General features: G+C 36.6%; 4 protein-coding genes and 1 pseudogene across 4 annotated transcripts in view; 2 read left to right on the top strand and 3 right to left on the bottom strand.

Annotated features, from left to right (window-relative positions):
- LOC106619470 (solute carrier family 46 member 2) overlaps positions 1-18473 on the bottom strand; it is a 50183-nt gene extending 31710 nt beyond the window's left edge. Inside the window, exon 1 of the mRNA XM_070105925.1 lies at positions 17134-18473. Coding sequence (XP_069962026.1) covers positions 17134-17146 — 13 coding nt within the window. The 5' untranslated portion in view covers positions 17147-18473. The remainder of the gene's footprint in view (positions 1-17133) is intronic.
- On the top strand, positions 173-5464 carry LOC106619474 (heat shock protein 68-like; annotated as a pseudogene).
- Positions 9936-12237, bottom strand: LOC106626198 (heat shock protein 68). The gene is given in 1 exon segment (XM_014246010.3): positions 9936-12237. A coding segment is annotated over 1 exon segment (1902 nt). The 5' UTR covers positions 12046-12237; the 3' UTR covers positions 9936-10143.
- Positions 14470-16817, top strand: LOC118680639 (heat shock protein 68-like). Its single transcript, XM_070105924.1, has one exon. The coding sequence runs from the start codon at positions 14661-14663 to the stop codon at positions 16584-16586; it is 1926 nt and encodes a 641-aa protein (XP_069962025.1). The 5' UTR covers positions 14470-14660; the 3' UTR covers positions 16587-16817.
- Positions 18474-19100: 627 nt separating the features above from the next.
- On the bottom strand, positions 19101-26349 carry ry (xanthine dehydrogenase rosy). The gene is made up of 6 exons (XM_014237573.3): positions 25998-26349; positions 20891-23497; positions 20563-20831; positions 19621-20497; positions 19388-19555; positions 19101-19323 (listed from the first exon to the last, which is right to left on the bottom strand). The coding sequence occupies exons 1-6, from the start codon at positions 26103-26105 to the stop codon at positions 19273-19275; spliced, it is 4080 nt and encodes a 1359-aa protein (XP_014093048.2). The 5' UTR covers positions 26106-26349; the 3' UTR covers positions 19101-19272.
- Positions 26350-27255: the final 906 nt, after the last annotated feature.

Consider the following 27255-nt stretch of genomic DNA (forward strand, 5'->3'; position numbering starts at 1 on the left):
AACAGTTTCTTATTTCTCTTCCCAATTACTGCACCCAGTAGATTATATTGTTCTCTGATAGCACGTAGTCATTTCGAGAAATCTCAAGAAATCTGTTCTCGAAAATTCTCTTTCCAACCAATTTCATATAAATAGCGGCCGAAAATTTCTCCTCTGCATAGTTTGAATTGAAACGTCAAAACGAGTAAACATAACAAACTTAGCTAAAGTTATTTAACAAAACAAAAGAGATTAAGAACAACTTTTTACCAAGTGCATAGGAAACAATTTCAGAATATTATTGAATATTGAAAGTTAAATTCAGTTTAATTGAAAATAATTTATTAAAAAAGTACAAAGCCATAAAAATGGTTCCAATTGGAATAGATTTGGGAACAACATACTCGTGTATGGAAAAGTGGAAATCATAGCGAACGATCAAGGAAATCTCACATCACTCAGCTATGTGGCGTTCACAGACTCGGAGCGACTTATTGGGGACGCTGCGAAGAATCAAGTTGCCATGAACCCAAAGAACACAGTGTTTGATGCCAAGCGATTAATTGGACGAAAGTATGATGATATTAAAATCCAGGAGGACATAAAGCATTGACCTTTTACAGTGGTTAACGATTGTGGTAAGCCCAAGTTAAGTGTTGAATTCAAAGGAGAACAGAAAAAGTTTGCTCCCGAAGAAATAAGTTCGATGGTGTTAACAAAAATGAAAGAAACTGCTGAGGCGTATTTGGGTACATCTGTAAGAGATGCCGTTATCACAGTGCCGGCTTACTTCAACGACTCGCAGCGTCAAGCCACCAAGGATGCTGGTGCCATTGCAGGGTTAAATGTTCTCCGAATTATTAATGAACCAACAGCAGTGGCGTTAGCTTATGGTCTGGATAAAAACCTTAAAGGCGAACGCAATGTGCTCATATTTGATTTGGGCGGTGGTACTTTCGATGTATCCATTTTAACTATTGACGAAGGATCGCTATTTGAAGTGCGTGCGACGGCTGGCGATTCTCACTTGGGTGGAGAAGACTTCGACAATCGATTGGTAAGCCACTTTGCAGAAGAGTTTAAACGAAAATATAAAAAGGATTTGCGATCGAATCCTCGAGCGTTGCGACGATTAAGGACCGCGGCTGAACGTGCGAAACGTACACTGTCGTCCAGCACAGAAGCCTCTATCGAGATTGATACTCTATACGAAGGAGTAGATTTCTACACAAAAATAAGCCGAGCACGGTTTGAGGAAATGTGTGGTGATTTGTTCCGCAGTACACTAGATCCAGTAGAAAAGTTGAACGATGCCAAAATGGACAAAAGCCAAATCCACGATATTGTCCTTGTTGGTGGTTCAACTCGTATTCCTAAAGTGCAAAGCTTGCTACATACATTCTTCGGTGGAAAGGCGGTAGCATATGGTGCAGCTATTCAAGCAGCCATTCTGAGTGGTGATAAGAGCAATGCAATTCAAGATGTCCTCTTGGTTGACGTGGCACCTTTATCACTTGGAATTGAGACCGCTGGTGGAGTGATGACCAAATTGTTTGAGCGGAACAGTCGTATTCCATGCAAACAGTCTAAAACCTTTACGACATATGCAGACAACCAACCAGCTGTCACCATTCAGGTGTTTGAGGGCGAACGTGCCATGACCAAAGACAACAATTTGCTGGGCACATTCAATTTAACTGGAATTCCACCAGCTCCTCGAGGAGTACCCAAAGTATATGTAACATTCGATTTGGATGCTAATGGAATTTTAAATATATAATATATAACAATAAGGGACGGCTTTCACAAGCAAACATCGATCGTATGGTAAATGAAGCCGAGAAATATGCCGAAGAAGATGAAAAACACCGTCAACGCATAGCTGCTGCTGTAAATTAAGTCAATCAGGTAAAGATCGAGTACTGGAGAAATGTAACGAGACAATTAAATGGCTTGATGGCAACACCACTGCCGAAAAGGAGGAGTTTGAGTATAAGCTGAAAGCTGACGAAAATATGTAGTCCAATTATGACAAAAATGCACCAGCAAGCAGGAGGTGCTGGTTCGCAACCTGGTAATTGCGGTCAACAATCTGGTGATTTTGGCGGTGGTAATTACGGTGGACCAACAGTCGAAGAAGTTGACTAAATATGAATCATAACGGATTTCTCTCTTGAGCTCGATCACTGGGTTGTTAAATTAGAGTCCCAATTTAATGGCTATACACTTATCTTTATTCCAACAACTTAACACTTATTGCTCGATATTCCAGTTTGCAACTTATTGCTTATAGCTTAATTGCTTTTTACACGGCAGCACTCTAATTAGAATTGTGTCTGCTCAGAGAACGTATATATATATATATAATAATAATATTTTATATATATATGTATATAATAATAACATATATATATATATATATATATATATTATAGCCCTTATATAGTAAATTTTTAACAAAAGTTCGCTACTAGAACATTCTGGCAACTACGAATTCGCTATCTAGTTGCTTCTGGCAGCTTATCGTTGTTTCTGATTTTTTCTGGTATTCGTGTTCGCCACACTGCCCTCTACCTAAGTCTGATCGACCCGATTAGACAAATTTGCGGTACCAAACGCTGCAAGCCGTTGCAGATGAACCACCTTCATTTTATTCCTTGGTCTTCCAACGGTCTGTATGCGATACACTACATCATTGAGTCGTTTAATAACCTGGTATGGTCCCAATTACACTGTAATTTGGGAGATAACCCTTTCTTTCGCTGTGGGTTATATAACAATACCAAATCGCCTTCAATAAAACCCTCAGAGTTTATTGCCTTGTCGTATTTTGCTTTCATCTTATCGCTCATATTTTTGGTGCGGTGTCTCACCATGGCATGTATATCCCTCATCTCGTCTTCTAGGATGTTATTGAATTCCTTAGTATTCCTTCCTCCGTTGGCGTTAATTCCAAACTTTAAATCAATCGGTAGTCGAAGATCATTACCAAAAATTACCCCGTCAGGAGTCTGCCCCCCCGTACAGCAGACCGATAAGCCATTAGGAACAAGGATATATAAATATCCCAATCTTTTTGATACTTGTCTACAACTTTCCTCAAATGTTCTTTCAAAGTTCAATTGAATCGTTTTACCATGCCATCGAACTGCGGATGTAGTGCAGTTCCTTGGTCAGAATGTAATTCTATTGGAACATCATATCTCGATATCCAATTGTTGATGAATACATCCGCTACTGTTCCTGCCTTTTGCTTAGGAATTGCGTATACCTCTGGCCATTTGCTAAAATTGGACATGACTACGAAAACATCTGTTTTCTAATTTACTGATAGGAAATGGACCAGCTACATCCATGGCTACTCGCTCAAACGGCGCACCTGAATTGTACTGCTTCATCTGACCATGACTCCTGGACCGCGACCCTTTAGCAGCAATGCACTCGACACAATTGGCGATCCACTCCGTAACTGATTGACGACAACCAACCCAATAAAATTTTTGTTTTAATTTCTCCAAGGTTTTAGTGATACCCATGTGTCCTCTACTTGGACCGTTGTGCAGCTCGTTGAGAACTTCAGGAATTCTTTCTTTGGGACAATCAACAGAGCTCGTGAACTTTGCTTTCTCATACGCGATGCTAGCAGCCAGACACTAACTTCAAACTATTCCATTGTGCTTTATAAGCCTTTGCGACTGGGCTTTCTGCAGCTATTTATTCTCTCGTTGGACGTTAATCCAATCCGTGTATTAGACTTTTCAAATCTGGATCCTGTTGCTGACATTTCCGTAGCTTCTCCGGATCCCAGTCTGATGTTATAGTCATAAATCGGACATCTATAATGTCTTCTTTAGTTTTTCCTTTACGTCCAACTGGATTATTGGGCTGGTTACAGTTGCGTGCAATATGGCCACTTTTTCCGCAGTTGAAGCATTTATGCACACCATCATTTTTCTTATGCGCTTCCGTAGATTTTTCCATTGCTTTCAGTACGTTGTCAATTTGTTTAAGTAATTGGTTCACCCTCTATTTCTACTTTAAGAGCTTTAAATGAGCTTGATTGCAAAGCAGAGATGCAGTTTCCTGTGTCAGAGCATACGACACGGCTTCTGCAAACGTCAATTTTGGACATGCTAATGCAGCGAAGCGTGCAGTGTTATCTCGTATTCCATTGGCGAAAGTCTGAAATTTCGTGTCCTCGATGTATTCCATGGATTCATGTGCATAAGCTAAGTGAGCTAACCTCTCAATCTCTGTAGAAAACTCCTGCAGAGACTCATTGGCTTTCTGGCGGCGATTTCGCAACTCGATTTGAAAGACCTGCTTCCTGTGTTCACTACCATACCGTCTTTCTAATGCGCCCATCAACATTTCATAACTACTCGCCTCGCAGTTTGGAATGGTCTGTAATTCTGCTGCAGATCCTTTTAATGCAACGAACAATGCAGCTACTTCATCTTCAACGTTCCAATTATTTTAAGATGCCGTCTTTTCGAATTGAAGCTTAAAAACGTGGAACGGAACAGTGCCATTAAAGGATGGACCTTTTACCTTGGCAGAAGCTGTTGACACAATTGACCGATTTAATTGTAGCTCGCGGAAACGATCTTTCAATTCATCCATTTCAATTTTAATTTTAACCCGCTCTTCCGAAATCTGTGAGGACGGTTCTGCTATTTGTGAGGTCACCTGTGCTGATATACGTGCATCTTGCGCGGCGAACTGCTCTTCCAGCCGCGTTTCTAACGAGGACAATTGGGATTGTTGTGTCAACATTTGTGATGACACCTCTGCTATTTTTTGGGTTATACGTGCATTCTGCTCTTTCCCCATCTGCGATACTGCAGCAAAAATCATGTTTATGTCCACCATCTTTAACGAGCATTGAGCCTCTTCCTTTTCTTCTATCTTTGTTGTCTCTTCCTCTAATTCCATGTGAAAGACATATTCCTCAACATTAATATTTTCCGCCTGAATGGCCTCTCTCAACCCTCCAGCTCCTTTTTCAGTTATGGAATCTTCAGATCGTTAAACTTGGCCATTTTCAAACAAATTATCTCCTTGGGAATTTCTTTGACAATCCCACTTCTGACACCAATTATAAATGATTTCTCGAGAAATCGTCTACCTGTAACTCGCTTTTCAGTTCGATCACTGGATTGTTAAATTAAAGTCCCAATTTAATGGCTATACACTTATCTTTATTCCAACAACTTAACACTTATTGCTCGATATTCGAGTTTACAACTTATTGCTTATAGCTTAATTGCTCTAATTAGAACAGTTTATCGTCGATTCTGATTTGTTCTGGTATTCGTGTTCGCCACAGTATATTTTAAGTTCCTTATAAATTGTTAATATTTTTAATGTATGTATGATGGAATATTTGGCTAGTGCTGAAGTTATGTTAGCGTAATTAGTGAGTTTTATTTGTAAGCATAATTTAAATAAAGGCGACCGCTAGTCCAATATTTTGAAAAGAAAATGGTGTTTTTTTGCATTTATAGGTATTCAAAATAATATTTTGCAGTTGATCTTCTGTGTTTTATTTATTAATTATTACAACAATCAGGTTCGGGAAGTGTGAAAATATCTTTTACCTAACAATAGCACATATATATATGACTGTCTGATCTGATGCAGATATACATACAAGTATGTACACAGATATTGATTTTGGTATCATGTAAAATTAGCATCTACTTTCGTTATTTTAAAAGATTATTCAAATATTTGCATCATAGATGAAAAAGGTTTTCGTTCTAATTAAAGCACATTAAATTTTTTCCAAAAGTAACAAAAATTTATACAAACTGTTGATACTTGTCACTTGATTTAATTTGGCGGTAGCCATGTTCGATAGTTATGAAATTGAATCCATAGGAGGGGGAAGTTGAGAGCAGAAAATTTTTGACAAGTGGGGAAGTTTTAATTGTATTAAATGCCATCTGTCATTTGTGCTTTAGTCAGCCAATTTCCGCTGAGGCTAGTCAAGGTTTCCATGAAGGCTATTATTATTATTATTATACTATTGGAAATGGTGTGGTAGAATTGCTCGATATTAAATACTTCCAATAGAATTTAATATTTCAAATAAATTTACGTCAAGGAGTAAAAGAAACCCAAAAAACAAGTAAGGAAGAGTTATGTTGTACCGTAACCGAAATCGTGAATGGATTACAATCTTAATTGATATATTATTAAATTGCATTACAGATCACAAACTCACTTAGTTTTACAACTATATATTTATCTTCTGGTCAGCAAAAGTTATATTAAAATAGTCGTCAAATGAGATGTAGCTGACATAATCTCAACTAAAAAAGCTAAATTTAATATATTGAATTGATAAGTTGATGTGCAGAAAATTAATCCGAAGATCGAAATTGATTATACTCGTATTAGGGACATAAAGTTTGCGCCAAGGTCTAAAAAGCTTTTCCGCTTAACTTCATTAAAATATCACTCATTTTGACCAACCTAAACGGTTTAAAGTCAGCTGGAAAGTCGGAAATCACTATTTAGGGTATATTGGGGGCAAAAAAACCCTGGCCTGATTGCACTAACTTTTATCATCGCTGAAGTATACTCGAGAATATATTTTCAAGCTATTTTATATATGGGTCATTCCATCGAAAATTTACATTAAACATTTTTTTCTTACAAAACATTTTTTTGTATTCTTGGAAGCAAAATATTAGACATGTTTTTTATTTCGACTACAATAAATATAAAAAAGTTTGGAATTATGAATTTTCAAAATTTCAACGCTCGAAAAAAGTACCTTTAAACACTTGCGTATACGAAGAAAACTATTTCATTATAAAAGTAACTAGCCATTGTTTACGATTTTTTCTCAGTTTTCCAATGAGATATAAGTGGTATTTTAACGTTATTTTTAAATAAAAAGAACATGTTTATAAACATTTAATTTTTTTTCAATTTAAAACTATTTTTATTTAATTTATTTAATGAAAAATGTACATGCAGAGTAAAGTTAACCGGCTAGCGCAGGTTTTCACCCGATTTTATCCATATTTTGTCCAAAGATATACTATTATTGGTAAAACACGCTCTCGCAATTTCAGTAAGATAACTCACTTATTGACCGTTATATGCAGTATAAAGTCACCTGAATATTCGAAAATCTAAGAGAAGTATTGACCCGATTCAATCCATTAATGACATTGGGAATACTATTATCAGGAGAGGAATTGTTTCGAACTTCTATAATATAATATATCTCATACATTGATCAATATTTTCGGTAAGAAGTAAGCAATAGGATCTGTGGTCCACATATTCGGTATCTGGAGGCTTGAACAGTTGCAGTACGATTTTGACAATTTTTGGTTATAAGGTGACAGACTTTAGAGGCACTATTTGTACAAAATTTTATCCCAATCACTGGTGCTGGACTTGTATACTAAAAAGTGAAATTTAAAATTCTGTTATATGGGACAGGACAGTGTTATGTACATAATTTGGTTAAAATTGATGCAGTAGGTCCTGAGATATGTGATTTTACCTAAATGTGGGCGATGCCACGTCCATCGTCAAACTTTGACACCGGGTCCAAAACACCCTCTCGTACCTTCTTGGGCGTAAAATTTAATGTCCCTGGCGCATTTATTTATTGATGTATCGCACTTTTAGTAATTTTTAATAAAAAACCGTTATATGGGTGATGGGCAGGGATATAATCCGATTTTATTCATTTTCGCGCGATCAATAGCAATATCAAAAAGATTTGTTCTGAGAAAATTTGGTTATTATAGCTTTAGTGGTTAAGGAGATAAGATTATTAAATCTATTGGAGGACGGGGATAAGCCTACTTTTTCAAAAGTTTTTAACCGCAAAAGCCTCTTCTTAATGCGATCCGTTGTATTAAATAACAACCTTTTATATTATCTTATTGTGGATATTAGTTATTGAACTTTATAGATTTTCGTGGCAATGGTCCGAATACGCAAATCTGCAATACGAACATTCTTATGGTGCCCAAAAATATATGCACCAAGTTTCATCAAGATATCTAAATTTTTACTCAAGTTACCCCCGGTTTTCCGGATGGTATATAACCTTATATCTATCTCGATTAGTTTTAGGTGATACAAACAACCGGTAGGTGAACAAAATATTTTACTTTGTAGTATTTGCAAGAGTATAAAAATGTTTTGAAAGAATTCGATATTCATTATTCGTGAATGGATTACAATCATATTTGATATCTAACATAAGTATAAAGCATAAATATTTATATCTAAATCAATCTAGATAACACAGTAATATTCATTATTCTCGTATTAGTATTGTGCGAAGGTACATACTGTTATCCATAATTTGTATTACCGAATGAAATGACTGATTATTATTATAACATAGTCTCTCTTAATTTAATTGCAATATCTTCTGTTGAGATATGTGAGATATAAACTTAACCGAAGAGGCAAAATTTAAAATATTGGGTATTTAAGGGAAAAGTAACTGAAGGTGAAGATACCGTTATATTGGGGATTTGGACTTACACTTACTTTTTTCTAGTGCAAATGGTTAAGAAAACTTTTAGTTCTATTAAAATATCACACATATTGTCAAGTCAACTACAAAGTCGAAAATCACTACAGTAGGTATATGGGGGCTAGCAAAGTATTGACCCGATCATAGCCATTTTTGTCATAAGGACACAATTATCGTAGAAGAACGCTATCTCAACTTCAATCGAAAGTTCGAAAATTTTAATATTAATTATATGGCGGTTAGGGAAACTATGGAGCCGATTTTAATAATATTTGATATAGGACTCTCTTAATTTCATTAATATTTCTAAAAGACTGATACATTAAGTATAAGGGTCCACATATAATTTATGTTTCGATTTCGACAAATTTGGACTTAAAAACGCTATTTGCGAGGAGTTTTTTTCCCATAATTTCTTTGGTGCTTGATTTATGTACTCTAAAATGAAAAATACAGATGGAATATAAATTTGTGTTTTCCCGTTTTCACACGGTAACACAAGAATATTAACACCAAATTTGGTTGATATTGAGATATGTGGACGGTGCCCAATCAATTTTTAGACTGAATCTTATGTAGCTTTTCCGTCCCATTTCAAGTGGGAAATTTAATGTTTCTGGTTTTTATTTAATGCGTTATCTCAATTTTAGTAGTTTTCAACATAACAGTCATATGTTATGCAGAGCGGACGCAGTTAACAAACGATTTCATGAATTTTCACACATTGTGAGAAGATGCTAAAAAGGCTTGTTCTCAGCAAGTTTGGTATATTTAGCTTTAGTGGTTTGTCAGATATACAAGTATACCACTTTAAATCTATTAGCGGACAAGGTCAAAACAAAATTTATGTCCGTGAAAACGGTCCGATTCCGCCCTTCCGCAATACCAACATACTCAGAGAGTCAAAGAAATATATGTATGCAAATTTGTTCCCATTGTGTATTAAAACAGCTTTTAGACTTTTATTGAGCCATTAAGTTGTATGATAAGGATACCAATTTCTTCAAATAAATCATTCACGTTATGACCAAAATAGAGTACATCTTTTTTACTGAAGAAACAAGAAAATGTTTCATGCTGTTGTTGTTGTATTGGTTATCTAATCCCCGGTTGGGTGGTAAGGTTTAGGTTAAATGTCATCGAAGTCATCTAACGCTAGACTCAGAAAGCATGCAAGGAAGTGGTTAGTATTATGCGGATACCCGTTGCATGCGGACATATATTTAGTATGTCGCGGTCGACATCAATGTTATGACAATGTTTTCTATTTACAATTGTAAGTAAAATGTAAATTAAACAACAATTAAAGAAATATATATGTAACTAGTACTTTTCTTATAATGTAACTTTTCTCTTTACAGATGGGAGAGTTCTAGATTTCGATTGACGTAAGCATGTGGTGTTATCGAACATGTCGATGAAATTAAAAACCAAATTTTAGATTTACAAAATTTTTTGTAAGTGTTCGCTTTATTCAATTGTATAAATAAATTACTACGTCAAATAACAACATTTTCATACAACTTTCACATAATTGAGAAAAATAAATAAATTAAAACAGATTCTATATATATATTTACAAGCTAATATTAAAGGTACATTTTCTTTGGCATTTACATGAATAGAATGATGTAAACTGGAATTTAGTCAACTTCTTCGACTGTTGGTCCACCAAAATTACCACCGCCAAAACCACCAGATTGTTGACCGCAATTACCAGGTTGCGAACCAGCACCCCCTGTTTGCTGGTGCATTTTTGTCATAATTGGACTACATATTTTCGTTAGCTCCTCCAGCTTATACTCAAACTCCTCCTTTTCGGCAGTGGTATTGCCATCAAGCCATTTAATTGTCTCGTTACATTTCTCCAGTACTCGATCTTTATCTGATTGACTTAATTTACTTCCCGCTTCGTCAGCAGCTTGTTTCACACCAAACACATAACTTTCAAGTTGATTACGAGCAGCTATGCGTTGACGGTGTTTTTCATCTTCTTCGGCATATTTCTCAGCTTCATTTACCATACGATCGATGTCTGCTTGTGAAAGCCGTCCCTTATCGTTCTTTATAGTAATATTCTTAGCATTTCCGGTGCTCATCTCCTTTGCAGTCACATTCAAAATTCCATTAGCATCCAAATCGAATGTTACATCTACTTTGGGTACTCCTCGAGGAGCTGGTGGAATTCCAGTTAAATTGAATGTGCCCAACAAGTTGTTGTCTTTGGTCATGGCACGTTCGCCCTCAAACACCTAAATGGTGACAGCTGGTTGGTTGTCTGCATATGTCGTAAAGGTTTTAGACTGTTTGCATGGAATACGACTGTTCCGCTCAATCAATTTGGTCATCATTCCACCAGCGGTCTCAATTCCAAGTGATAATGGTGCCACGTCAACCAAGAGGACATCTTGAATTGCACTGCTCTTATCACCACTCAGAATGGCTGCTTGAATTGCTGCACCATATGCTACCGCCTCGTCTGGATTGATAGAAAGATTTAAACTCTTTCCACCGAAGAATGTTTGTAGCAAGCTTTGCACTTTAGGAATACGAGTTGAACCACCAACAAGGACAATATCGTGGATTTGGCTTTTGTCCATTTTGGCATCGTTCAAAGCCTTTTCTACTGGATCTAGTGTACTGCGGAACAAATCACCACACATTTCCTCAAACCGTGCTCGGCTTATTTTTGTGTAGAAATCTACTCCTTCGTATAGAGCATCAATCTCGATAGAGGCTTCTGTGCTGGACGACAGTGTACGTTTCGCACGTTCAGCTCGAGGATTCGATCGCAAATCCTTTTTATATTTTCTTTTAAACTCTTCTGCAAAGTGGCTTACCAATCGATTGTCGAAGTCTTCTCCACCTAAGTGAGTATCGCCAGCCGTCGCACGCACTTCAAATAGCGATCCTTCGTCAATAGTTAAAATGGAAACATCGAAAGTACCACCGCCCAAATCAAATATGAGCACATTGCGTTCGCCTTTAAGGTTTTTATCCAGACCATAAGCTAACGCCGCTGCTGTTGGTTCATTAATAATTCGGAGAACATTCAACCCTGCAATGGCACCAGCATCCTTGGTGGCTTGACGCTGCGAGTCGTTGAAGTAAGCCGGCACTGTGATAACGGCATCTCTTACAGATGTACCCAAATACGCCTCAGCAGTTTCTTTCATTTTTGTTAGCACCATCGAACTTATTTCTTCGGGAGCAAACTTTTTCTGTTCTCCTTTGAATTCAACACTTAACTTAGGCTTTCCACGATCGTTAACCACTGTAAAAGGCCAATGCTTTATGTCCTCCTGGATTTTAGTATCATCAAACTTTCGTCCAATTAATCGCTTGGCATCAAACATTGTGTTCTTTGGGTTCATGGCAACTTGATTCTTCGCAGCGTCACCAATAAGTCGCTCCGAGTCTGTGAACGCCACATAGCTGGGTGTTGTGCGATTACCTTGATCGTTCGCTATGATTTCCACTTTTCCGTGTTGGAATACTCCTACACACGAGTATGTTGTTCCCAAATCTATTCCAATTGCAACCATTTTTATGGCTTTGTACTTTTTTAATAAATTATTTTCAATTAAACTGAATTAAACTTTCAATATTCACTAATATTCTGAAATTGTTTCTTATGCTCTTGGTAAAAAGTTGTTCTTAATCTCTTTTGTTTTGCTAAATAACTTTAGCTAACTTTGTTATGTTTATTCGTTTTGATTTTTCAATTCAAACTATGCGGAGGAGAAATTTTCGGCCGCTATTTATATGAAATTGGTCGGAAAGAGAATTTTCGAGAACAGATTTCTTGACCTTTCTCGAAATGACTACGTGCTATCCGCTGTAAAAAAGGCAGACAGCTGACGATTGTGTGCAGTAATTGGGGAGAGAAATAAGAAACTGTTCTCAGCAAGGTGAAACCAGAGAATTTAGAAGAAGTCTATTTACGTTCTCTGGTGGAACTATGCGGAGGAGAATTTTTCGACCGCTACTTACATAAAATCTTTCGAAGAGAGAATTGTCGGAAATATAACTCTTGATTATATAGGAAAAACAACAAAGAGACGTAAAATATGTTGCCAGTAGGAATCTAGAAAACACTAGTTCTTAAGGTTTTATTGACACTGTCTATAACTGCAAAGTAATTATGCCGTATACAAATAGTTCAAAAATTAAAATCACTTACATGTTTGTTTACAATCTATCTGAGAGTTCGAGAGACTACCACAAATTGGTTGCAATCTCAAAAGTTTATATATAATAGTCGACCTATTTAATTTAAATTTGTATCTGACAGTTGATAAGGAGAGTATGAGTAATACTCTCATAAAATTGTTGTAGGAATTAAATTTATCAATTAAATATTTCTCTTGGAATGAAATTTCTTCTAGTAATTGTCGAATTGTTATGTCTTGAAATATTAAAAATGAAATATTAACAAATTATGATTCTTAATTGAAAATATGTACATAATGTCTTCAATTTACTAATATTACATTTACTACTTAAACGTAATGCTATGTGAAAGTTCGCAATCTATAAAATTTCTTAACGTAACAATTGACTTTGCTAAGTTTTTTAGATTAAGTTTTGGAAAATTGTTGGTCCTTTAATATAAAAGTATTCTCTAATTTAGATCTAGCTTTTCTTGAAAACACTATTTTAGTTTTTTATCAAATTTCAAAGTTAGAATTCCACAAAACTACCTATTCTTTCTAAGAAGTGTTGGAGTCCGAACAAATTGAAACAAATGTTGTTGTGGTAATCCCATAATATAATGAGTGAGTATATCAAATAGAATGTGGATTTCTGCATCAAAAAAATGATCCGAAACATGCAAAGCCAGGAAAGCATTGCTATCTAGCTTCAATCCTGACGAATGTGTAGTTACAGCTCAAATTTTCCGAACATTTATAGACCTATTCCACTATATATATTAAAATTTGAAACCCAAACCAGTGTTCTTACTACATTAAGAATCAACTATTTGTCTGTATTTTAACTACTGTCTTATTGTATGAAAAGTATACATACTGCTTATTGTGTTCCCGCTACCTGGGATTGCAAATGCTACTAGTTGAAAGTTGCATATAAATACATTTGTAGTAGAGTTAAATTTCTAGTGCTCCTCAATATGTGTGGATTTATGGGGTTTTGTAAATACAGTAAGTCCGCAGTTTTGATTCACTGTTTTTTTTGTGATGAAAACTTATTAAAATATGATAGATACTTATGTACATCAATATGGAGTTCATTTACATTCTCTGGTATGTACACGTGGAGGAATAGAATTTTTAATATTATCACTTATCAATAAATATATGTGCGCGCACTGCTCTATATGTAAGTATGTATGTAAAAATATTCGTATGACCTTGCAAAATAAGTTATGCATACAAATATATTAGCGAATAAATGTAAGTATGTCACAATTGACAAATCCTAAATTTGTAGTAAATCACACAACATTTTCATTCATGAACGCTGGCGCACATGCAATAAGCTAAGTCGTTTCATTCATAAAAGTAGACACCATCTCCCTCTACGAACATGCGTTTACATCAAGCGCCTTTTCGCGACGATTCTTCTAAGTTCTCAGATTTAACAATATGGGATTGAACTTTTGTTTTTTTATATATTTGTTTAGAAGAAGATAAATATAATCTTGTTTAATTTAAAAACAACATTATTTCTCTTTTAATATATTGGTACTCTCCGCTCCCATTTCTCAAAATATACATTTGTACATATATATGCATAAACGTTTTCGATTGAAGTTAGAAGAGCATCTCCTCCACTTTGTTCAGAACAGTTTCTTATTTCTCTCCCCAATTACTGCACACAATCGTCAGCTGTCTGCCTTTTTTACAGCGGATAGCAGGTAGTCATTTCGAGAAAGGTCAAGAAATCTGTTCTCGAAAATTCTCTTTCCGACCAATTTCATATAAATAGCGGCCGAAAATTTCTCCTCCGCATAGTTTGAATTGAAAAGTCAAAGCGAGTAAACATAACAAACTTAGCTAAAGTCATTTAGCAAAACAAAAGAGATTAAAAACAACTTTTTACCAAGTGCATAAGAAACAATTTCAGAATATTATTGAATATTGAAAGTTAAATTCAGTTTAATTGAAAATATTTATTAAAAAAGTACAAAGCCATAAAAATGGTTGCAATTGGAATAGATTTGGGAACAACATACTCGTGTGTAGGAGTATTCCAACACGGAAAAGTGGAAATCATAGCGAACGATCAAGGTAATCGCACAACACCCAGCTATGTGGCGTTCACAGACTCGGAGCGACTTATTGGTGACGCTGCGAAGAATCAAGTTGCCATGAACCCAAAGAACACAGTGTTTGATGCCAAGCGATTAATTGGACGAAAGTATGATGATACTAAAATCCAGGAGGACATAAAGCATTGGCCTTTTACAGTGGTTAACGATTGTGGAAAGCCCAAGTTAAGTGTTGAATTCAAAGGAGAACAGAAAAAGTTTGCTCCCGAAGAAATAAGTTCGATGGTGCTAACAAAAATGAAAGAAACTGCTGAGGCGTATTTGGGTACATCTGTAAGAGATGCCGTTATCACGGTGCCGGCTTACTTCAACGACTCGCAGCGTCAAGCCACCAAGGATGCTGGTGCCATTGCAGGGTTGAATGTTCTCCGAATTATTAATGAACCAACAGCAGCGGCGTTAGCTTATGGTCTGGATAAAAACCTTAAAGGCGAACGTAATGTGCTCATATTTGATTTGGGCGGTGGTACTTTCGATGTTTCCATTTTAACTATTGACGAAGGATCGCTATTTGAAGTGCGTGCGACGGCTGGCGATACTCACTTGGGTGGAGAAGACTTCGACAATCGATTGGTAAACCACTTTGCAGAAGAGTTTAAACGAAAATATAAAAAGGATTTGCGATCGAACCCTCGAGCGTTGCGACGATTAAGGACCGCGGCTGAACGTGCGAAACGTACACTGTCGTCCAGCACAGAAGCCTCTATCGAGATTGATGCTCTATACGAAGGAGTAGATTTCTACACAAAAATAAGCCGAGCACGGTTTGAGGAAATGTGTGGTGATTTGTTCCGCAGTACACTATATCCAGTAGAAAAGGCTTTGAACGATGCCAAAATGGACAAAAGCCAAATCCACGATATTGTCCTTGTTGGTGGTTCAACTCGTATTCCTAAAGTGCAAAGCTTGCTACAAACATTCTTCGGTGGAAAGAGTTTAAATCTTTCTATCAATCCAGACGAGGCGGTAGCATATGGTGCAGCAATTCAAGCAGCCATTCTGAGTGGTGATAAGAGCAGTGCAATTCAAGATGTCCTCTTGGTTGACGTGGCACCATTATCACTTGGAATTGAGACCGCTGGTGGAGTGATGACCAAATTGATTGAGCGGAACAGTCGTATTCCATGCAAACAGTCTAAAACCTTTACGACATATGCAGACAACCAACCAGCTGTCACCATTCAGGTGTTTGAGGGCGAACGTGCCATGACCAAAGATAACAATTTGCTGGGCACATTCAATTTAACTGGAATTCCACCAGCTCCTCGAGGAGTACCCAAAGTAGATGTAACATTCGATTTGGATGCTAATGGAATTTTGAATGTGACTGCAAAGGAGATGAGCACCGGAAATGCTAAGAATATTACTATAAAGAACGATAAGGGACGGCTTTCACAAGCAGACATCGATCGTATGGTAAATGAAGCTGAGAAATATGCCAAAGAAGATGAAAAACACCGTCAACGCATAGCTGCTCGTATTCAACTTGAAAGTTATGTGTTTGGTGTGAAACAAGCTGCTGACGAAGCGGGAAGTAAATTAAGTCAATCAGATAAAGATCGAGTACTGGAGAAATGTAACGAGACAATTAAATGGCTTGATGGCAATACCACTGCCGAAAAGGAGGAGTTTGAGTATAAGCTGGAGGAGCTAACGAAAATATGTAGTCCAATTATGACAAAAATGCACCAGCAAGCCGGAGGTGCTGGTTCGCAACCTGGTAATTGCGGTCAACAATCTGGTGGTTTTGGCGGTGGTAATTTCGGTGGACCAACAGTCGAAGAAGTTGACTAAATATGAGTCACAAATGTTGTGCAAAAATTATTATAGTAATTAGCACTAGTTTATACAAGACTGAAAGTTCCTAGAGTATATTTTAAGTTCTTTATAAATTGTTAATATTTTAAATGTATGTATGCTGGAATATTTGGCTAGTGCTGAAGTTATTTTAGCGTAATTAGTGAGTTTAATTTGTAAGCATAATTTAAATAAAGGCGACCGCTAGTCCAATATTTTGAAAAGAAAGTGGTGTTTTTTTTCATTTATAGGTATTCAAAATAATATTTTGCAGTTGATCTTCTGTGTTTTATTTATTGATTATTACAACAATCAGGTTCGGGAAGTTTTATAAATGTGGAAATATCTTTTACCTAACAATAGCACAAATTATATATATGACTGTCTGATCTGATACAGATATGCAAGTATGTAAATATGTACTTAGATTATCTAATTGTTTCTACGGCTACTGAGTACCAGATATTGAAAATAGTATTAAGTAAAATCAGCATCTACTTACCACAGATTATTTTTATTGTAGTTATTTTAAAAGATTACTCACATATTTGCATCATAGATGAAAAAGGTTTTCGTTCTAATTAAAGCACATTAAATTTTTTCCAAAAGTAACAGAAATTTATACAAACTGTTGATACTTGTCACTTGATTTAATTTGGCGGTAGCCATGTTCGGTAGTTATGAAATTGAAACCATAGGAAGGGGAAATTGAGAGCAGAGAGTTTTTGACAAGTGGGGCAGTTTTAATTGTATTAAATGCCACCTGTCATTTATACCGTAGTCAGCCAATTTCCGCTGAGGCTAGTCAAGGTTTATTTGAAATGATTAAATTTTCATAAAACTGAAATTTAAATCAAAAATATAAATTTGTGATTTTAAGTCACTTTACTTTTTTCAAGTCAAACTACTGTAGTAATTCTTCCAAAACTTTTTCTTATCAGCACGTGCTGTGTTCGAATACTTTAATTAACGCTTCAATTATTTCTGAAGAAGACGTCCTACTTAATTTAAATAAGTTAAAAACATCTTTTAGTTACGGCCCAGACATGACACCTTCATGCTTCCTAAAAAATAGTGCCAAATATATTTACTTGCCTTTGACAAGGATATTCAATTCCTCTCTTAAACACGGTAATACCTTCAATATGGAAACAGTCATTTATAATTCCTTTGCATAAAAGTGGATTTAGATCCAACATTGAAAACTATAGAGTTATCGCAAAACTATCAGTTATACCTAAACTTTTTGAAGCTTCTATCACTGACCATATAACCTTTTCGATTTCTCCGTTAATTTCCTCATCTCAGCATGGATTATACACAGACTTTAGCAAAGCTTTCGATAAAGTAAATCTCTCGATTATCATACATAAACTTGATCTACTGGGCTTTCAGCCAAGATTTCTTCAATGGGTAGCTTCCTATCTTTATAATAGAACACAACGAGCGATATTTGAGGATACACCTTCAGATACAATTAATGTTTCTTCACGTGTTTCGCAAGGTAGTCATCTTGACCCGATTCTCTTCTTGTTGTTTATTAACGATATCTCTTCAGTAATAGAATTCTCAAAAATTTTATTATACGCTGACGACGTAAAGCTTTTTAAATCATACACTTCAACTGAGGAAAGGTGGCTGTTGCAATCAGACTTAAATAATTTGGTTGCATGGTGTGATAGAAATGATTTGCCATTGAATCTCAATAAATGTAAGATGATGTGCTTTTCCCGTAAATCTGAGCACCACTCTTCTTATGTAATAAAACACCATATTCTAGAGCAAGTTTTTAACTATGTTGATTTAGAAGTTAATATGGACCCTAAGCTTAATTTTAGTCTTCATATTGATACCATGGTCTTGAAAGCAAAAGCTGTCCTCAGTTTTGTTAAACTTTGGTCTAAAGAATTTAGAGATCCGTATATTACTAAAACACTTTATACAACTTTGGTTAGACCTATATTGGAATATGGCTCTGTTGTATGGAACCCTAGCTACCAAATCCATTCTGACAAGTTAGAGTCTGTTCAAAAACAATTTTTACTTTTCGCCTTAGCGCATTTCCGATGGGATTCTAGAGTAAGTCTACCTCCATACACTAGTCGTTTAAAACTTATTAATCTACCTACACTATCTAGACGTAGGGAAATGCTTGGCATAATATTCTTAGTGAAAATTTTGAATGGACCAGTTTGCAGTTCTTTTCTCCTGTCTGAAATTAAATTTAATATCCCGGTTTTGACAATTCACACGCTGGTCCGCAATTGAACCTTCTCTATGATATACGTTCTCTGCATTGATCTGAAAATTTGCACACGTCCTTTTCTCTCCAAGAAGCTGCCCATTTATTGGCAAAATTTTGCATGGATTATATCAGATCGGATAACTATAGCATATAGATACTATAAAAACTCTCTTTTTAGTCATAAGCCATATTGGTATTGATCACAATATTGTTAGATAAGTTAATAATTTCTCAACCCGAAAATTTATCTTAATGTATTGACCATATAATTTGCATGTGTATGTTTTATTAATATTATCATCATATTATATGATAGCACCAATTTATACTCTTATATTACATTCCCAGTATATCAATCTACTGATAGTCAAATGCCTGCAGGAGTGTAAATACTTGTGTACAAATAATATATTTTGACTTCAACTCATGATTTCATGTTTATGGTACCACATTCCAAGGTGTGTAGGTATCAGGGGGCGGTTGATCAATCTTAAAATACAATAGAAAAACATTTAATTAACCATAAGTGACGAAATTGTAATTTTAATTATACCAATTCTGTAAATTCGTCTTGGCATGCCATTCGTATACGAGCAGCCGTCGCTGGGGCATTCAGTACAAAGTTGCCGTTTAGCCGCCTTTCAGCGCGTGCAGCTGATATTGCTTCCTTAATAGCAAAAAATACAGTGCTGCCTATAAATAATGGTGGCTCCCCAACGGCCTGTATAAGATATGTATTGTACTAATATGTATATTTAAAGAGCACAATAAGTGAGCAGTTAGTACCTTTGAGGAATAAACAGCCCTAGGATTAGGCGCACCAGTTAAAAGGCTCACATTAAACTCGCCCGGTATATCGGCAAATCCTGGAAGTTTATACATGCCAGGTCCGCGCGAATAAAGAGCACCTTGAGGTGAATAAATGAGCTCTTCCAATACAAACAAGCCATAACCTTGCATGAATGCACCTTCAATTTGTCCAATATCGATAGCTGGATTCAAGCTGGAACCTATATCCATTACGATGTCTGTGCTCAACACTTGATGATCACCTGTTAAGCAATCAATTTCAACCGTTGATACACCAACACCATTCGTATAATAATTATAACAACGCGCATTTGGATTTGTCTTTGGGTCGTCGCCAACATCTAACATTTTATAGAATCCACTTGCTGAGAGACCTATTCGAGCGAAATATGCTTTACTGATCCAATCTTGCCACGTAGCTTTCGGATTGGCCTCCTTAATAGGATTCAGTCGCTGATTTATCTTCTCACAAGCATCCAATACTGCCATACCATTCAAATCTGAACCTACACTAGCTGCCGTTGGTGAAGTGTTTGGTACCTTATCGGTCGCGGTTTCAGCAATATGAATTAGCTCCGTTGGTATGCCTAATGCTCGCGCGCAACATTGTATCATTTTGGTGTGTAGACCCTGTCCGATCTCGACGCCACCATGCGAAAGTAATACCGAACCATCGCCATATATATTTACCAGCGCTCCGGCTTGATTGAGATGCATTGCACCAAATGCAATACCATATTTGGTAGGCACCAGGGAGATACCGCGTTTGCGCCAGCGATGGCTCTTATTAAATTCTTCAATTTCTGCACGCTTCGCGTAGAATTTCGACAGATCTAAGCAATCTCTGAAACATCTTTAATAAAAGTAAGAAATTAATTTCAAATATCAAATGTAAATACTACGAATGAGACTACTTACTTTTCAATAGGGAAGTTTTCCAACTTTTGATTATAGTGTGTGTAATCACCAGTTTTATAAAAATTCAACTGCATGACATCCAAGTAATCCTTGTCAACTATGCGCGCCACATCACGTACTATATGTTCCGCCGCAAACATGCCCTGAGGCCCACCAAATCCTCTAAACGCTGTGTTAGATGGTAAATTCGTTTTGCAAACCCAACCACCAACTTTAACATTTGGTATGCGATAACAATTCTCGAAATGATTCATAGCACGATCAAGAACCTAGAGAAAATATATAGTCGCTTTAGCAATGTAGTGAAATTGTAGTGGAGAACACTTACACTAAATGAGAGATCCATTGAGCAGCCGGCATTAGTAAAGCACTCAATGTCGCATGCCGTTATTAGGCCTTCCTTGGTGAAACCAATTTTGTATTTGAAGAGAAATGGATGTCTAGTGCCCGTTGTCATCATATCTTCATCTCGATCAAGCATACAGCGTACCGGTCTTCTTAGCCTATAACTGGCTAATGCAACTGGAAGTGCTACGATAAATGAACGCGACTCTTTACCGCCAAATCCGCCACCCAAGCGTTTAGATCGGCATACCACTCTATGCCATGGCACAGATAACACATGAGCAACTAGTTTTTGTATCTCCGTGGGATTTTGGGTCGAACAAAATAGTTCAATTTCATCACTATCTCGCGGCGTTGCCACACAAGCGTGCGTTTCCAAATAGAAATGTTCCTGACCACCCATCCGACAGCTACCTTCATAAAAGTGATTAGCCTCCTTAAAAGCTTTCTGTATATCACCCTTCTCAATATATTGTGGATAATTGGGAAAATAGGATTTATGTGCGATGGCCTGCTCAATTGTTACAATTATCGGGGTTAGCTCCTCGTACTTGATATGCACTAGACGCGCCGCACGTTGTGCTAAAACTTGACTATCCGCAACAATGGCACCGATTACTTGCCCCTGGCAATAAACTATTTCCGAAGCGAAGACTTCCTCATCGTGAAACACGGCACCAACTCTATTTTCGTGTTCACTCAAATCTTTGCTGGAAAAGAATGCGTGTACACCGTGCTGTTTCAGCGCTTCGGTAGCATCAATAGATATGATCTTTGCATGCGCTTTGGTACTAAGTACAAGCGCTAGATATAATTCATTTTCATGACGCGGAATATCATCGCAGTAAATTGCTTCACCCGTTGCCTGTTTCAGCGCGGAGGTGTGTACCTTTGGTCTACCGATGGGATCACATGTTGATTGTTCGGCACATACCCTCTCAAAGAGCTGGGCACTCTGCAAAATCGGTGTATGGAAGGTATTAGCACCGCTCAGTTCTCTCACTGGTATTGCATCATCTTCAATAGTACCGGCTTTAATTAATTCTTGACTAATGGCCAAATATGCCTTGAAGAATAAGCTAACTACCAGTGAACGACGATAGGCGATCATACCACCCGGTGCAGACGGGGCCAATGGCAATTCGGCACATAAGCTTTCAGTCACACGCTCAACTAATACCCGATTCCATTTCTGCTTTGCCATGATTTGTGATGTTTTCGGTGCCATGATCGTTATGGGTGCCATACCGCCGAAAGCCATATAAATTTGTTTGACTATATTGGCATTCGGTTCGAAGGTCACATTTATAACTGCATTCACGATTGCAATGTCATCATCTCTACGGCGCGCTTGCTTAAATGCCACAAAGTGTTGATCTTTTGAGCTCTTCGGAAAGTATATGCCTACCAAAACTTCATGTGGCAAAATTGTATTCTTGCGATATCCAGTAAAGAAGCCCGGACCCATGTGTACATCCCGAGTTTGTACTTTCCCATCAACTAAGCTGCACACTTTAAGCTTGGCGCATGCTGCAGTCAAAATGGGGTTCATGTCGGAAATTGGACTTCCAGTCATAATATTTCCGCCGAGTGACGCCACGTTCCGTATCTGTTTGCCCGCGAAGTAGTGTAACATTTTTACAGCACAACGGAAGAAACGTGTTTCGTGCTCCGGCAATTTCTCTATACGTTCGCGTAAGTACTCATCAATGTCCATTAAGGTAACAGCAGAACCAAATAGAATGCTATCCTCTAAATCACATATCTCATTCAATTCCGGTACCTTAATGGGATTGATGTGTACGGTGTATAGGAACTGCTTAAATTTCATTTCAACACCAACTTCCGTATTGCCAACAATTATTTTGCCATGCGGGTGCTCCGATTTCAGCTTCAGTAAGTCTAATAGTTCCACCGGACGGTACCATGTCGAACGCGGTCCTTTGAATAAAAGATTTTCCGCATCATATTGCGAATTTAAATGCAGTTCTGGTGGAAAAATGGGTTCCTGACTGGAATCGAAGGGTAAAAATTCGCTTTTTTCAAATAACTTTTCGTTTTCGTTTTCATTTTCGCCATTTTGTCTTTTATTACCATTTAACTTGCAGCACTTATCACCCATGGCACAGCTAAATTCTTTCGTGAAAGTCTTATATCCTTCCAAAATAGGACGATAACCGGTACAACGGCATAGGTTGCCTTGAAACGCCACTTCCAAATCCTTCATTGATGGCAGAGGCATGCTTCGAAGTAGTGCGTACATAGACATTACTATGCCTGGTGTACAAAAGCCACATTGACTGCCATGGGCTTTAGCCAGACGCTCTTGTACGGGGTGGAGGCGGGTGCGTGTGCTACCGATCCCCTCTATGGTGGTTACTGCGCACCCATGCATCGCACATACTGGCATTAAACAGGCGTTAACAGCCAAGTGTTTGATGCTGTTGGTGGCGCGATCAACGCGCGAAAGCATAACCGTACAAGCGCCACAACCACCTTCGCCACATCCCAATTTCGTGCCACATAAACGCAGTTTGTCGCGCAGATATGTCAGTAGAGTGCATTCTGGATCTGGTGTCGCATCAACGACCTAAACAATGGACAATATATTATATTTTGGTGAAAAATTAAATTTACGATCTAAAATATTTGTCTGCCAAAGTGTGTGTCACAGATATCTACTTAATACCGATTAGGTTAGGTTAGGTTAAAAGGTGGATCCAAAACAAAACGGATCCCACAAGCACAGCTGTAAACGCCGGTATATTGTGATACCTAAATAATCATCCTAATTATTGACAAAAATACTCTCAAAATTAGGCAAAGCGCTTTGTGCCTGCCGCAAATTTGTTGAGGCGGTTGATATCAATGCCGACTACTTCGCCAGGTTCGCCAAAGGTATAACTGTGGAGATGTTTCAACCACTAGTTAGTTGTTGTGCAACGCCTTTGTCGAATACAGTTCTAGTTATACTCTCACGACATGTTGCTACAGAGTATATTTCGTGTGTATATATATAATTATAAATAATCAGGATGACAAAACGAGGTGGGATCTGGGTGGCTGTCTGTCCGTACAAGTGATAATTTGAGTAAAAATTTAGAAATCTTGATAAAACTTGCTACATATGTTTTAGTGTACCCAAGGAAGATCGGTATTGTAGACGGACGTAATGGGACCACTGCCACGTCAAAAAACGCCATTTTACGAAAACTTATAAAGTATCATAACTAAGCACAAAGTTAAGATACAAAACTGTTATTTGGTACAAGCGAACGCAGGGTCGCTGTGTGCTAAAAATTGTTTAAAAGTGGGTGTGGCCCGCCTCCTGAATGGTTTAATGTATATATCTTCCAAACCGCTGAAGCTAAATCAATCAAACTTGCTGACAAGAAGTTATAATCAAAAAATCAGATAATAAAAACTCCCAAATATTCTTATCACACACGGTGAAAATGGACGAAATCGGATGACAACCACACCTACATCCCGTATAGAAAACTTCTAAATTGCATCTGATTCCTTCACTTTACAAATACAAATCAAACATCAATGAAGAATAAAACTTTGCACAAATAATGCCCTCAAGATATTTCAACTTACGCCCAAAACTGGCACCAAATATGTAGACTTCAGTCTGGTATTGAAATTCGGGGAGAATATATTGTTATAACAGGATGCACTTGGCCCAGAGATGGGTAAAATCGGGTCAACACATCCCTTAACTCCCATATACCTAATATAAATATTTTCCGGTTGGCTTTATGCCGCATCTGTTGGTCAATATGTAAGAAATCTCAATGAAATTCCGAAAGAATCTCTTTCTAATAACAGTGTATCCTCTTGTTTAAAATAGATGAAGTAAAAAACTACAATCTAGGAAGAAGCCAAAAGTGTTGGAGGGTGGAAAAAGCCTTGGCATCAGTGTTTTAGAAAAGAGGAGATTGCCTTTGAAGGCAGTTAATATGGTTAATAAACACGCCAATAGAGTTTTCTAAATTTCAGTGATAGTTGTTAGCGAAAATATATCTAAAATGATTTTTATCAACTTCAGATCAGATGTTTATAGGTAATGAAAGACCTCCAAAAAACAGCTTTACTTGCAAATTACATTAATAAAAATACGATGTTTATATAATTATTATTGAAACGTCAAGTGCCATTCAGATATTGACATTTTAATACTAATAACCTTTTACAATATGTTCATACAATATATACAAAGACGTTCATGATACATTAAGAAGTCATAAACAACCCTGTGAGAAAATCCCGATCAGTAACTAGCTGAGGTATAATTAACTAAAAGTAACACTACATAGGTATTTCTACCTTTACTTTCAATGTGAACATTTTCGCCTATAACGCATCTCTCTGGCTAAGCCGAATATCGTACTAAAACGATTATTTTCGAGGCAATCAATAAAGTATTTTCTTGGTTTATAGCAAAAGTAAAAAGGGGCACCAAAGTACTTAAGTACTTTCTTATAGGGGCTATACATATGTATGCATGTAGTATGTATGTACATATTTGTTATTTTTTGTGATTATAGGTCCATACATTTTAGACCTCAAGCTTATATATGTACGTATGTGTGTATGTATATATATTTATGATTCTACATATGTACATACTTATTTATATTTCACTGCTGCATAAAATGTCAGTCAATAAATCATGCTTATCACAAATGAAATACCCTACAGTTACGCAGAACAAAGTTTCTATTATTTTCTTAAGAGCCTTGTGCAAAAGCTGATGTAAAGTGTAAAAACTAGTTCAAAGATAACGACATCATAATACTACTACACTATAATTTGTAACGATATTATAATTGTGAGTTTTTTTTGTTTGTCGCAAGAACTATAACCTATTTTGAAAGGGGATTCTAAAAACAGATTTCTTTCGTTTCAAATATATCTCTTTGAAATCCATAGTTATTCGCCTCTCTTATAGGCTACGTGTAACACATAGCGAGCACCTTATACATTTCTTGCTTCTCGCTCTTTGCTCTACAATTTTGTCGTTACACATTCATTGACCTGTTCACTAGTATTTTTTAAGGTTTTAAGTATGAATAGACACACACCTTTTTGCCATTCACGAAAAATATTAACGGTGACTCCTTGTCAATTGGAATTTTTGTCGCGTCTCCATTTACCGCCATGATATGAGCAATTGAATTATTTTGCGACATTTTATTGTACTTATATCTTCTAAAATTTTTCCGAAATTCTTGAAGATGTTTTACTATACACTTATATACATATGTATACTTTCACTTCATAACACTCTTTAAGACTAATGTTTTCAGCTGCCGAAAAGTTTTTATTTATAAAGATAATTCTGTTAAAATGCAATTACGCGTAGTTTTTGAACTCTAAAATAATAGTAATATTTCACACACAACTAGCCAAGTGGACTGACAAAAGCGAACTGAATCCACAAGTGCTGTCTCTCCAGCATATGAGTTCAGTGGCAATATACGTGTATGTACATACGTATAGCCTCTGTATTAATTGAGACTAGCTCATGACTGGTTTGGAATAAGCATTTTGTAAATCAGTACTAGTTTGCGTGTGGCCCCTTTATTAGAAACAATAGTGTATTTTTTTTAATCAAAATGTTTTCTAAATAAGATTTCTTAATCGTACCCGAAGAACGGAAAGTATTTAACTCGAACCCTACCAAGGTGGTCAGTGTGCTCATTACACACTGTGTAATGTCTCCAAATAAATGCTTGCAAATAGCTTGTATTGTTTGGGGCGCCGTCGACGGCAAGTACTCACGTAAATCACAACGAAAGTTGTCCGTCTGTCTGTATATACGCGAACTAGTGCCTCAGTTTTTAAGATATTCATCTGAAATTTTGCACACGTTTTTTACTCTCCAAGAAGCCGCTGATTTGTCAATATCGGACCACTATAGCCTTCAGTTGTCATACAAACTGAACGATCAAAATCCAGTTCATGTACGAAATGTTTTTTCAATAATTAGCTCCTGAAACTATCAACTGTTTACAACGCTGAATAATTGCTATAGTGAGAAGAGCTCCAAATTGAAGATATCATTAAAAAATCAAGACCATGAAGACCATTTTCAAAAAATAAAATAAATTAATTTTACATTATACCAAAAATGTAATATGTATTTGTTAATGATTCAATCAAAGTCCGTTTTGAGATACTTAAAGACGACAAAAAACTGATAAATGAGTGTCAATCACTTGAACTCTCTCACCCAAAGTGTTCAAGATCAGTATACTTGTATAAGCCGCTGCAACTACTTGGTATGTTAATTCTAAGATTCAATTTGTGAATCTAATCACTATACCACTGTTCATTTAT

The sequence above is a fragment of the Bactrocera oleae genome, chromosome 2 (genome assembly GCF_042242935.1).
Source record: "Bactrocera oleae isolate idBacOlea1 chromosome 2, idBacOlea1, whole genome shotgun sequence".
Classification (NCBI taxonomy): Eukaryota; Metazoa; Arthropoda; class Insecta; order Diptera; family Tephritidae; genus Bactrocera; species Bactrocera oleae.

Bases quoted from the DNA above. Each gene is read 5' to 3' on its own strand.
- LOC118680639 (XM_070105924.1), top strand. From the start codon at position 14,661: ATGGTTGCAATTGGAATAGATTTGGGAACAACATACTCGTGTGTAGGA.
- ry (XM_014237573.3), bottom strand. From the start codon at position 26,105: ATGTCGCAAAATAATTCAATTGCTCATATCATGGCGGTAAATGGAGAC. The intron at 20,498-20,562 runs GTAAGTAGTCTC...CTTTTATTAAAG, and splicing joins GAAAACTTCCCTATTGAAAA to ATGTTTCAGAGATTGCTTAG. The intron at 19,324-19,387 runs GTATAATTAAAA...TTGTATTTTAAG, and splicing joins AAGACGAATTTACAGAATTG to ATTGATCAACCGCCCCCTGA.